The sequence below is a fragment of the Stenella coeruleoalba genome (assembly GCF_951394435.1).
Source record: "Stenella coeruleoalba genome assembly, chromosome: 1".
In the NCBI taxonomy this organism is placed as follows: Eukaryota; Metazoa; Chordata; class Mammalia; order Artiodactyla; family Delphinidae; genus Stenella; species Stenella coeruleoalba.
The window spans coordinates 95,356,182-95,370,625 of NC_137169.1; the positions used below are offsets into that span (position 1 = coordinate 95,356,182).

At 36.5% G+C, this 14,444-nt stretch overlaps 1 protein-coding gene across 3 annotated transcripts in view; it reads right to left on the reverse strand.

Annotated features, from left to right (window-relative positions):
- Window positions 1–2,729: 2,729 nt before the first annotated feature.
- Window positions 2,730–14,444, reverse strand: part of WDR47 (WD repeat domain 47) — a 57,981-nt gene continuing 46,266 nt past the window's right edge. For all 3 annotated transcript variants that reach the window (XM_079921385.1, XM_079921386.1, XM_079921384.1), the window contains exons 10-15: window positions 13,828–13,985; window positions 10,544–10,713; window positions 9,599–9,769; window positions 8,785–8,916; window positions 5,786–6,004; window positions 2,730–4,080 (exon numbers count right to left, since the gene is read on the reverse strand). In XM_079921385.1, coding sequence (XP_079777511.1) covers window positions 3,938–4,080; window positions 5,786–6,004; window positions 8,785–8,916; window positions 9,599–9,769; window positions 10,544–10,713; window positions 13,828–13,985 — 993 coding nt within the window. In that variant the 3' untranslated portion in view covers window positions 2,730–3,937. The remainder of the gene's footprint in view (window positions 4,081–5,785; window positions 6,005–8,784; window positions 8,917–9,598; window positions 9,770–10,543; window positions 10,714–13,827; window positions 13,986–14,444) is intronic.

Below are 14,444 nucleotides of genomic sequence, written 5' to 3' on the forward strand. Positions count from 1 at the left end.
TTTAGGCAAGAGTTTTTTTTTACGCTCGTCAGCCGAACTCTGCAAGGGAAGGCTTACATGGAAGCCAAATATATAAAACGGATACGAAGCGTATTTTCTTAGTATCGATTTATTTTATAAGTTCTCGAATGTGTAACATTTGCAGTAAAACCCGGGAATCTATTTTGAGTATAATTTTTTAAATGGGGCATAATGAATGACAAACTAGTTCTAAAGTATTGGGTACTGGGGAGGGGTGGGGGAGTGCACGCTATGTGGTAGTTGGAAATAGTAAGTTTTCTTTTCATTTTATCCCTTACTGGCCTTGCAAGCTCAGTAAAATTCTCCAAAGAGGAAATAATGAGTTTTACACACTTGGAAGAAATGAGAGGTGTACGCAGAAGTTATTGGCAGCAAGTTTAAAAGTGAGTTAAAATTTGGTATATCATATAGTACACTTGAGTGTGCGTGTTGCTTATCACAATTTTTTTAAATTAAAATACACTGGACAGGGACTTCCCTGGTGGTCCAGTGGGTAAGACTCCGTGCTCCCAATGCAGGGGGGCCAGATTGGATCTCTGGTGGGGAACTAGATCCGCATGCGTGCTGCAACTGAGAGTCAGCATGCTGCAACTAAGAAAGTCCGCAGGCCATAGCTAAAAGATGCCGCATGCCACAACTAAGACCCAGAGCAACCAAAATAAATAAATATTTTTTTAAAAAATACACCTGACATAAAATTTACCATCTTAACCATTTTTAAGTGTACAGATGTGTCATTAAGTACATTCATACTTGTGCAACCATCACCACCATCCATCTCCATGAATCTTTTCATCCTGCAAAACTGAAACTCTGTACACCTTAAACAGTTCATTTCCTCCCCAGCCACCTGCAATCACCAAAGATACTCTATAACTTCGTATCTCTATAACTCTGACTGCTCTAGGGTACCTCATACAAGTGGAATCATACAATATTTGTCTTTTTGTGATTGGCTTATTTCACTTAACATAATATCCTCAAGGATCATCCATGTTGTAACATATATCAAAATTTCCTTCCTTTTTAAAGGCTGAATAATATTCCATTGTATTGTATACCACAGTTTATCCATTTATCTGTTGGACTCCAGTTTCTTGCACATTTTGGCTCTTGTGAGTAATGCTGCTATGAACATCAGTGTACAATATCTTTTTGCGACACTGATTTCAATTCTTTTGAGCATATATACCTAGAAGTGGGATTGCTGGATCAAACGGTAATTCTATTTTTAGCTTTTTGAGGGACCACCATACTGTCTTCCAGAGTGGCTGCACCATTTTTTATTCCCACCAACAATGCACAAGAGTTCCAATTTCTCCACATGCATGCCAACACTTAGTTCTTTTGATAGCGGCCATCCTATTGGGTGTGCAGTGGTTTTCAACTGCATTTCCCTAATGATTAATGATATTAAGTATCTTTTCATGTGCTTATTGGCCATTTGTCTATCTTCTTTGGAGAAATGTCTATTCAAGTCCTTTGCCCATTTTTTAATCAGACTTTTTTTTTGGTGGTTGTTGAGCTGTAGGAGTTCTTTATATATTCTGGATATTAATCCTTTATCAGACATGATTTGCAAGTATTTTCTCTGATTTCATGGGTTGCCCTTTCACTGTTATGTCCTTTGGCTTATCACAATTTTTTAAAAATAATTAAACATTAAAAAAATGAAATTTGGGGAATTCCCAGGCTGTCCAGTGGTTAGGACTTGGCATTTTCACTGCCGTGGCCTGGGTTCAATCCTTGGTCAGGGAACTAAGATCCTGAAAGCTGAGCAGCATGGCCAAAAAAATTAAAAATAAATTTTTTTTTAAAAGTGAAATTTGAATCAGACCTCTGAAGCTTCTGCCAGGGAGAAGTCAGGAACTTCTACACCACCCTCCCATCCCCAGTCTCCTTCCCTGAACCCCCAACAGAGGATTCAGAGACTATAGATACTTCAGTTCTCGTATTTTCTCTTTCACATGAACCTCCAAGAATCTATTCACCTCCATGCAGAAGACAGTGTGGAGGCACAGGAAAAAGGACATATGTAACCAGACAGTTACTGAAATAAGTAAGATAATTTCTAGTGCTTATATCTAATGCACTGCAAAGTACAAACACCCAACATATGGGAGGATCTTAAAGTTTTCTCCTTGATAGTGAGGGAGGTAGAATACATAATTTTATGAACACTTTTTACCATGAAGTTGATCTGGTCTACATCAAGAAATTGCCCTTTTTTTCTAGTTTTAAATTAACACTAATGGCCTGCTATAATATCTAAAATGTGTAAAACTAAGTATGAAAGTAAACTAAAGGAGACTGTGGCCTGATTTCAGCAGAATTCCCTTCTGCATGCCTGAGAGGTAGGAAAATTGTACTGCTGAATATCCACAAGCTAATCATATTTTATTTCTAAAGTACTCAATTCAATGTATTTGTAGTCAAAGTTAGAATTTATATATTTTGCCCAGCTTTTATTAATTAACTTTTACAATATGTTCAGTATATATAGTCCTCTAGATAGTGAATAAAAGAGAAGACACACAAAAGTAAGACAGTTGTGAAGGATTGAAAAGTAAGTTACTATGAGAAATTTAAAAAGAAACTTGTGATTGTGGGGTTCATCCACTGGACCACACTACTGCCAAGTAAACTGGAAAAAACAACACTCTAAACTGAAAACCACAGACACTGAGGAACAGGAATAATTTAAGGTGTCAAGAGGTCTTTATTGAAATAATAGCACAGTTACACTTCTAATACCCTTTCCACTTGTATACAATAGATTAAAAATGCTTGCTACATACAGTGCACAGACAGTTCAATAATTAGAATCAACTCAACTGCATTTGAAATAAATAAAATAGGCTATTTAATAATTTAAAGTAAAATTACTGTACAATATGAAAATAAAGATACATAAATGTTAGGATCTACCATACCATAGAAATAAAATCATTATTCTGCATTACACAAAACAGTGCAAGAAAAGAATCCAAATAAGCTTTTGGAGTGCAAAGTTTAAATTTTCCATTTTAAATTATCATGCAGACTTAGCATTTCAAGCCATGCTATAGTCTATGGCAAATTTTTTAATTTTGAAAAGGAAAAATGCTAGCCGGTAAATTTACTGTACCATCAAGTGTTGCATCACATAACGCTGCTGCTCTGCCTACAGTACAGTTTAGAAGGGAGGTATCTTGTTGCACCCAAAAAAATTGAAATTAACAAGTTTATGAAGCAAACACATTTACCTTTTAAGCCTGAAACAAAATAATGTGACAAAAGAGTAATTCTATCCCTGGGTTTAAGAAAAAAGAAAAGGCCTATACCACATAATGAACTAAGAAGCAGTTTTCCACCCATTTTTAAACTCCATAGTGATCCTTAGTTAAAACAACAATGTAACTCTGGGGAGACATATAAAATTCTGATCTCTAGCTGACAAGTGATACAATATCATGGGATTGTGAGAAAAGCAAAAGTAATTTCTGAATATCTATGTTTAATCTGTGTAGAACTTGGTTGCATTACATGTAATAATATGCTTAAAGTATAGTTCAGTTTCAATGTGTATATAAAACTGTCATTTAGGCGAAGACCAAGGAATGCATTTAATACTAAACTGTAAACACATCGGCCACCTTGACTTAGAGTGCACACTGACAACATAAGAGCTCTTCCGCAGACTTTGGCAACAAGACTACATACAGCAGGTCACAGCAGCACGAGCTCACATGGAAGACTGAAAGCACTGCAGAATAACACCACCCAACAGCTCCTATCACAGGGATACGTGGTAATAAGGGGCCTCCTTGTGCTAAGCCACCTTCCAGGTCAGTCCATGTTCTTCAAATTTGTAATGTTCACAACTCAGTAGTCTTAAGTCTGTGCCCTCACTGCATAGACTGACATTGGCTGTACTCTATCCACTGTATGTCCAGAGGGTTACAGTTCTGTCTGCAGAGGACGACAGGAAGGAAAGATCCTGGGTGTGCCACCTGCACTGAATGACTTTGTCCTTGTGTTCCCCCACCACCATGATAGGAAGCTGTTTAGTGAGGTCTCCTAAATTAAAGAAAAGAGATTTGACTTACAGTACAAAATATGTATAGATTTCATAGACTTCCTATTACTTTAAGACATTACAGTATGTAAAAGCCTAATACATTAATATAGTACATTGAAAAGTTTAAACAGTTTAAATTACTGAAGACCTAATTATGTGAGCAGTATTTGGTAACATATACACAGCAACATGACACGGCTGCCACTCTCTCCTTGAAACTCTCTCCCCTTGATATCCCCCTGACTTCAGTGCCACCACACCTCAGCCTTCTTTGATGTTTGTCCTCTTCTTCCCGAGTTAAAGTTTGGTGAATCCCAATAGTCAGCCTTCAAATTTCTTGTTCCCTTTATACCTCATCTCCTGTGAAATTTCACCTAGTACCATACTACCGCAGCCATTTATATACTTAAGATTCATGCGCATTTCATCTCCAACCTTGACTTCTCACCTGAGCTCGACTAGTAGACAAACAACTATTTGACATTTCACTTGACTGCCTTGACAGTCAACTTAAGTATAACTTGTTTGAAACAAACTCTTGATTTTCTTGCCTAAACCTGTTCCTCTCCCTACCTGTCTTCCTCATCTCAATGGTACCATCTGCTTGCTCATGCCAAAAACCTAGGAATCAGCACTGATTCCTTTTTCCCTCACTCCCCAAACTTAACAGAAACAAACTAAAATACATCGGTAATTCAGTCACTTCTTACTACCTCTGCCTTTACAACCCTAGTCCAAGCCACCATCATCTTCCACCTGAATTGGTCCAATTGCCTCCTCGCAGATATTTATACTTTCACACTCTCCCTATAATTCAAAATTATTTTTTAAATTTACAGACCATATCACTCCCTATTTTAAATCTTCCGAAGGATTCCTATTATGCTTTTTTAAATGCCTACAAAACCCTGCCTCTGATTTATTCTCCCGCCTCTCTCTCCCTCGGTTCACGAAGTTCCAGCCATACTGGTTTCTTGCAGTGTCATGAGCAAGCCAAATCCATGCCTGCCTCAGCACCTTGACCATGCTATGGTCTGTTCCTAGGGTCCTGGCACAGCTTGTTCTTCTCACCAGGTCTCTGTGCAAATGGCACCTCCCTGGTGAGACCTGCTCTAGCCTGTCCAGCACAGTCTTCCCCTAGCCACCCTGTCACTCTCTCCTGCCTTGCTAATCGTTTAACAGCACTTGCCAATACCTAAAATTACACTGTTTACTGGTTTGGTTTTTACTGACCTCTAAAATATAAGCTCCATCAGGAAGAAAGTTACCTGTCTCATTCATCTCTCTGTCTGTCCCTAGTTGGTACACAGTAAATATTTGCTTAATGTATGTTTAAAAACAAAACTAGATACTGAAGATATAATTATACAGATTATACACTACGTTATTTTAAAGTAGCAGCAGGAGTATTGATACATAAATGTATATTTTAACACCTACCATCACTGAACTCAAAATGACTCAGTATAAAAAATGTTGATTCTTTTAAATATTTTAAAAACTATTTAACAATAAGACTATTCACTCAATTTAATAATTTGTTACAATTCTTCTCAATACATTTACCAAGTAATTTGCTCAGCAGAAGCTATAAAACTAAAAGTTGAAAATGTTGTATAGTCAATCACACTAGATTAACATAAAAGAAAGATTCCAAATAGAATAGGAAAGACTAAAAAAAGGAAAGAGGTCAATTTCCATCACCTTGTAGGTCTGTCACCTTTATTTTCATATCATAGGATCCTGTTAGCAAGTAGTGAGCTCCAGGAGAGAATCGAACAGAGCGAACATCACTGGAATGAGGGTGGTAACTTTGTACCATTCTTCCTCCTCTTATGTCATATAACATGCAGCTGGAATCTTCTTGTCCTGTGGCTAAGAGACGGCCACTGGGATCTACAGCTACAGATGCCACTGCACTGCCTGTAGAGCAGGAGGAATGGAAGGTTCGATATGCAAAAATCAATATAGCTAAACTACAACAGCTACTTATGTTCACTGAACCATACACTAAAGATTTAATGTAGCTTATCAATACTGTTCAGTTATGGAAAAATCCAAACTGTCAACCAATAAATACTTGTATCCTTTTTTTAGAGGATATATGAAGCAAGATTCTGTGAGAAATGAGAAAGCTCCTTTTTTTTTGTCCTTTGGGAGAACCCCCTGGAGCAGCATTACCTATAGTGCAATAGACGAGCCACTTTTCCTAATGCAGTGTTTTCACTACTGGGTAAGTGTCCAGAAATTCTCCCATACCCAGCTCAGAGTCTAGTTGGGGGAACAAAAGATTAAATAACAAAATATGTTTTAGGACACAGTGTGGGAAATATCTCTAAGCAACACATGATTAACCGCCAACAGGAACTGAACAAAAACTAAGCTCTGAGTCTACAGGTTGGACCCTTGACTCTAGGCCACGGAATAATGCCTCCATGGGGGTGCAAACTGGTTCTCAGAGGACAAAAAAATCCTAAATATTAACAATGGTTTGTAACCCTTCGAAGTTCAGCCCTACCAAACCAAAATCTCATTCCTTAGTATTAATGTATTAATTAGCAATAATGAAAATAAGATTGAGAGCACTACTCTAGACCAAAGTGGCCTGCGAAAACTTAACAGAAAAAAGGGACATAAGTTAGATCTTGAAGAATAGTAAACAGCATAAATAAGAGAGAATGTGTTTACATGTATTACACATATATGTAATTAGAAATAATCTTTGCTTGAATTTTTGATAGAGAAAAGAAGAGTCTATCAGGAGGAATTACATGAGAAAATGTTTAAAGGAAAGGAATAAAAATGTTTAAGGATAGGTAGCTTAGTTTGACTGCAGTTTCTTGCTTTCACAAGTTAACATAAAAGGTAGCTTGTAGCTGAGACCTAAGAGCAGGTTAGGACCAGACCGTCAAGCATCTTGAAAGCCAAACTGCAGAGTGTGAGCTTGTTCCTATACACAGCCCAACATCACTGCAGGTTTCTAAGCAAGAGGTTTACATGATCCAAGGAGTGCTCTGGGAAGATTAATCTATGTGAAAATGTGTATCAAATTAAAATGGACAGACTATAGAAGGGAAACCACTGGAAGACAAGATAGAACAGTAGAATAATGAGAGAATAAGGGCCTGAATGATGACATGTAGACAGATTTCAGGAAAAAATTGAATAAAGAATCAACAGTCTTGTCAACTAACTGCCTGGATGGGGGCAAAAAAAAGAAGTGAAAAATGAGCCCCAGATTTCAAATCTATGTGCACAAGGAAATAAGAGAACCATTATCAAACAGAGAAAATGGGAATAAGAGCGGATTTCCAAGGGAATATAATGAGCTTAGTTTTACAAGTGCAAAGTTTATGGTGCCAACAGAATTCTAGGTTCATTTATTCAACAAAGTTATTAGATCACTACTCCCTTGGGCCAGGCACTATGGTAGATGTTAAATCTACTCTGAGAAATAAAACAGATATGACTGCTGCCTTTGTGAAACTTAAAATCTACTGAAGGAGACCAGCAATAAACACACAAATATATAACTTTAAATAGTGATGAGAAGTATAAAGGAGAAAAACAAGTTCGAAGATAGAAAATAATGGTAAGGTCCCAATTAAGGCAAAGAAGACCTTTCTGGCAACGTGCTAGTAAAGCTAAGACCAAACATGAGAGGACCTGACCATGAGCAGACAAGTGGAAGAACATATCTGGTTTGATTCAAAGTATAGAAGATCCATGAAAGTTGAGAGAATAGCTAAAGCATTACAGAAAAAACAAAAAAATTAAGAATATAAGACAGGTCTTTTCACTTGGAATAGCACCACAGAACTGCTATTAAAAACTACAAAGGCAGGGCTTCCCTGGTGGGGCAGTGGTTGAGAGTCCGCCTGCCGATGCAGGGGACACGGGTTCGTGCCCCGGTCCGGGAAGATCCCACATGCTGCAGAGCGGCTGGGCCCGTGAGCCATGGCCGCTAAGCCTGCGTGTCCAGAGCTGTGCTCCGCAACGGAGAGGCCACAACAGTGAGACGCCCGCATACCTCAAAAAAAAAAAAAAAAAACTACAAAGACCGAAAAGGGACTCTAAAATAAAGACAATGGCAGAATACTGTCACTTTTAGATACCAGTATTTTAAAAGGTGATATAACACAAAGAGCAGTAGCCTCAGTTTACACGGAGCAATCCATGTTAAATTAAAAAAGCAAGGTACATGTCATATGCTACCATTTGTGTCTGTGTATATGTGTGTTTAAAGGAGAAGGGAGATTATGATATACAAACTTTTTGCTTATATACTTACAGAATATTCCTAGAAGAATAAATAAGAAACTGGTCCCTTAGGGAAAGACACCAAGAAACAGGAGTGGGAAGAAAATGTTTTACACCCTTTTGCTCAATTTTTGTCATGTGTATGCAATTAAAACATGTTTTTTTTAAAAGGTCTGAGTTCTAAAACGACCCTGCTAACAGAATAATTAGCGCATGATACTTAATCTCCTCGGGCCTTGGTTTCCTTAGCTGAATATTATTTTTACAAATAAACTAACAGATGAAAGCATTTTGTAAGAATTTAAGGTAATCAATAAAATGCCAAGTAGTTAGTTTCTATGGTTCCTATTTTTTTTTAACATGTTTTGCAGGGGAGAAGAAGTGAGTGCAATCTATAAAGTTTCTTTCTCATATAAATTTATTTAAATTCCAAAAAAACCTACCAGTTCCATGGAATGTTGTGCCAACAACGCGAACACAGCTTGGTACACGGAGATCCCAGAACCTAACAGTCTTATCTTGGGAACCAGACGCAATCATCCAGCCACTCCAAGTGTAAAGCGCTAAAATATGCCCTAAAAGATCATATAATCAGTTATTACCATGGAACAGTATTTTTCTAAAACACATTCAAAGCTAAGTATTCCTTACTGTTGAGCACATCTAATCTAGTTAATCAAATATACTGTGTGGCAGGGATTTTCCATATATATCAAATATACTGGCAATTTTCAAAAAATTAAATTCAGTAAAAGGCACATCAAAACCATGCTGTATAAACTTAACCTTTTTTGGTGAGTCAAATATTTCAGGACATCATAATTAGTACTGAAAAAAATATTATCATTTGAAATTAGGGCAAATTTTCCAAAGAGGAAGCACAGGATTGTGGGATTAGATCACCAGCTTTGGAAGGGACAGACCTGTTCTGCCATGTTTGGCAGTAAGATAATGAGCAGGTCATTTTGCCTTTTCAAGTTTTGCCTTTTCCATGTGTAAAATGGAGATAGAACTTCTGGCCTTATAAGGTTGTTGTGAGGATTAAATTAAGGAATTATGTGTATAAGTAAAGGAAAATGTTAGCTATCATTACTGTGTTGTTATCCAAAGTTCACAATTTAGATTTTTGAAATAAAAATTTCCTGTCCTAAAGAAATCCCTTTTGATGCAATATACCCCCATTAATGAAAATGCATAGGGGGAAAAAGCATGGGATGAACAAAAAGAAGAGTAGCATCTGAGACTGATATCACATACCGGTATGCCCACTCAGAGCATGGAGGCCCTGTCCTCTTTGACAATCGGTTGTATAAATGTTACAATCCCCTGCTCCAGCACTTATCAAAATAGCTCCACCACTTTCTGGGCCTTCCATAAATGCCAAGTCTCTAATTGTCCCATCATGCATACTAAATTCCAGGTCCGGTCCTGAAACAGCAATAAGAATTTTAAAAAAAGACGCTGCTCAACTTACTGTGATAATTTGAGATTGCTAAAATGCCTTCAAACTGACCAAGAGTAGTAGAACAGTAGAATGGTATGGTTTATATTTTCATTTTGGAATTGATATAATAATCAATTTCACTTTACTGAGTAAAAAAAGTCAAGAAATCAAAATACCGACTAGGTTATCATCATCACTAAAACAGAGCTATATGCAGAGTTACCTTCTTGGCTTTTATCCCAAAGAAAATAAAGAAAAAACAGATACTCTCTGGAAAATATTCACTAATACAATTCTGGAAGTTATATAAAAGTTATTTTTCTGATGACAATAATTTTCTGAGGATTAGACACCACCTGGCCACCTTGTAAGAACTGATTAAAAAAGAATAATGCCGGGCTTCCCTGGTGGCGCAGTGGTTGAGAGTCCGCCTACCAATGCAGGGGACACGGGTTCATGCCCCGGTGCGGGAGGATCCCACATGCCACGGAGCGGCTGGGCCCGTGAGCCATGGCCGCTGAGCCAGTGCGTCCAGAGCCTGTGCTCCACAACGGGAGAGGACACATCGGTGAGAGGCCCGCGTACCACAAAAAAGAAAAGAATAATGCCTCATGAACACAAGCAATTAGAATGTAAAAGAATTCTTAATGGTATATTCTTAGATTTTACTAAAAACAGTACAGAGCTATATCAGAGACACACATGGGGAAACATAAAGAACACACTGGCAAGCTACTGCTTGCATACTCGGCCCCTACCTGTTGCATTACAAGTCTCTGCATTGAAGGGCAGCACTTTGACATATTTGTCATTTGATCCTGTCGCTAATAACTGTCCACAAGGACTCCAGGCCACACAGTAAATGGATCCTTTGTGATGCTTATTCCTTTTAAAACGCACCACTGGCTGCTTAGGGATGTCATGTGCACTAGAAAGAAAAATCGCAAAAAGATATTTCAATTTCTTGCTTACTAAGGTTAATGAATGTGAAGTGAATGTGAAGTTCTGCGTTATCGTTGTTCTTGAGGGAGGGAGCAAAAAAAGTATCAGACAATATGTTAACAACAATTTTCAAACTCTTAGACAAAATAAATTTAAAGCATATTTATAATCCAAAAGTAAAATTATTAACCATTATTATACTAATCTTAAGTCTTATTTCAGACCACATAGGGAAGAGGATATTTAAGTCTTCATTTCACATATTTTCATATATTTTTAAATTCCCAAAAGAATTTTAAAAAGAGCTGATGATGCTTCTAATTCAAAAAGTTCAATAAACATTTATTAAACATATAATATGAGCAATTGCCTGGGGCTAGGGGAAGGCAAAGGATAAAGAAAAGGACAGAGAAAAAATAAAAGTGGCAAGAGATCTGTCCTGAGTTTAGTATCTGGCAGGGGTAGATGTTTCATGACTACCCACATACAGTAAGCAAGTATAAATATTATAGTCCAATACAAGGTACTAGGCCTTAAAGGACAGGGAGAATTATTACAGAAAGAGATGAAGGCAGGAAGACTGCTTCAGTGAAGATAAAATATAGTGGGGAGACCAGCCCAGTATGCAGCATGGGAAAAAGTTTGTGGGACTGGCGGGGAGAAGCCTGGGGCATTCCAGAGACTGAGTGGGACAGACATGATGGGTGAGGAGCAGCAAGCACAGCTGGGGAAGGTCCCAAATGCCATGCTCCTCTATAGCTTGGCCTTTAATGGGAGTCTAACACTGGTTTAGTGGAGTAGTATCATCTTATCTGTACTTTAAAACATAGACTATATTAAGATACTATAGGTATAATGATAACATCAAGTCTATGTAAGAAAATGTACATGTTTTTGGAGATTTATCCTAAAGGGTGAAATGACATATCTAGGATTAAAATACCTTAAAATACTTTAGTAAACAAAAAGGATGTAGAAATGTGACAAAAATCTTGACAAATGCATTTCAGTGTACTAATCTCTACTTCTGTGTATGCTTAAAATTTTCATAATTAAGAAATTTTTAAAAAACAATAATATTGATAAATCTTCAACACTTACAACGTGCTTAATAGTGATAGAGAAAATAAATCAGATCAAGATTCTCTTTTCAGCTGCACATCCAGTTCATTGCCAGGGCCAACCAATTCTTTCTTTAAATGGATTTTACCTCCATCCATTTTCCACTGCCATCACACTGGCCATTGACAACAGCCTCCTACCTTTCTCCTAGCATCTAATCTTATTGCCATCTGACCCAGAGTTTACATCACAATACTGTTCTGCTGAAAACTTTCAGCAGCTTCCCACTGCACTCACCATAAAATCCAAAATGGATACAAAACTGCATGATTTAGTTCACATCTATCTCCGTAGCCTCATCACACTACCGCTCACAATACACCAGCCGATCTGAACTTGTTTTGGTTCCTTAAAAAGCCAAGCTCTTTCTCACTTCATGTTCCCTCTAATTACTATCTAATCCCTTCTCTTCACATGGCTAGGTTCTACTCATCCTCAGATCTCAGCTTTAACACATCTTCTTCAAAGAGGTCCTACTCTGACTCCCCAGTTCCCTCATCTCCCATTTTACTATGCTACAGCACCTTGTACTTTCTCTTCATAGCACCTACCACAATGTATAATTACATTTATTAGTGTGCCTATCTCCATAATATCCATCTTCGCCACTAAGACAGAAGTTCCATAGGTCAATGAACATGTTTGTTTTACTCACAACTATCCCCAAAGCCTAGCACATAGAAGGAGCTCAAAATATATTTGTTAAATAAATGAATTTATTTTCATAAAAATCAGTTTCTTCAAGGGAGTCTATGAAACATCTGTGCCAGCATGAGAAATACAAAAGAGGAAAGTCAATTTAAGATCAGATTAACCTTAAATACACAAAGTCTTTGGCTCTGCCTACATAATTGTTTTTCTTTTCCACGCCCTGATCTGGAATTCTGCCTATTCTCTCTCATATAATCCTACTTAACTAACACAATGAGCATCAATAAATTATATTACTATCATCTAACATGATCCCTATTCCCCTTCCCAACCTTTAAATGCTACTGCAGTCCAAAAGCCTAAATTTCTAGTTTCAGATAAGAGATATACCAAAAAATGCAAATAAATAAATAATCTCGCCCCTCTGTTCTCCAAACTGGGGTTATAATAAAAAAGCCTAAGGGTTGTAAAAAGTTTCCAAAACATATTATGACATGTACTGCTTTTTATTTTTAAATTTTTAAAGATGTGTAGCTTGTTTTATTTGAGTGTTTTTGTCTACTGGTATGAAAACTATTCCATTTGTGGCCATTTCTCTAACCACAAAATCTACCAAATAGTTCTTGATCTTTATAATGCCTATTTATTTTGATAGTAAAAGCCTTGACAAATAAATTGACAAAAAGAGTTCAAATTCGGTTTTCTGTGAGATTATATCTAAGGTATATGCTTTCTCAGTAACTTTAAAGAATTAGTTGTACACCTAATACATAAGGTCATGTGCCTGGTTTTTTGCGACATATGCCTTTTAAAGATATATCTCTTATTTTCAAATCCCATAATCTGTTAAAACAAGAGACTAAAATCAAAATTAGGTTGACCGAATGAAAATTGAATCTTTCTAGGTCAAAATGGTCAAATATCAGCAATTTCATATAGTTCAACCTAATACTTCTTTGAAGTTATTAGTATAAGACATTTTAAATTTTCTCCAAGTCTATAACCAGCAATACTTTGTCTTTATGTAATTAAGCTAGAAGGATCTTGCAGATTTTTTAAAAAATTAACAAAAACCATGTAAATAAAGACAACTAGACTACTGAGTGAACAATGGCCTAATCAAAAACATTTTATGAAAAACAACTTATAAAGTTAATCGATGATTCTTATGTATATTTCCTAAGTATTGAAAACGAAAATGTAAAAGCTTAATAAAAGGAAAAGAAATAAAAATTAAACACTACTGAATGGCAATTCTTAAAAAAGGGACCATATAGCTAAATTAAAAACTAAAGTAAGAATGGCACAATAAATCATCTATCCTTACCTTGGATCAATTACTTCTGGATAGGCACATACTCTCAGAGTTTTTGAATTTGAACCAACAGCATATAGACCACCACCTGGATGAAAAGCCACTGCTCTAACAGCTTGTGTGTCTTCTAGGGTATTAATACAAACAAACTGCTTTTTTGTTTTGTCATCCTATGGAAAGAATGAATATGAAAGTCATTCTATAAAAAAATGAATTTGAAAGAATTTGTCTTTATCTCATTTTAAATTCATCTGAACTGTATTATTCACTTCATCACTTTAATGTTCATAATCTACAATCATACATTCTTTTGAATGGCAAATCCAAATTAAGCCCAATTTTTCTATTTTTGCTACTCATTGCTAAACTAAGCTCACATAGATCACAGACATTCAAGTTTTTCTTCGTTTACTATGACAAAATATAAGAATATGCATTCCCATATTAAGTTCTCTTTAACTGTCAAGGAAAAAAATAGCCCACATGTATAGTTCCTACAAAAACAGAAAACTGTTCATGTTTCTAAAAGTAGGAAATATAAAACACTATTATTTAATCATTTTAGGGTTAAAAAAAAAGTTTGCCATTATCTCCAGCAATGAATACTTTAATATTTCAAACTCAAATTG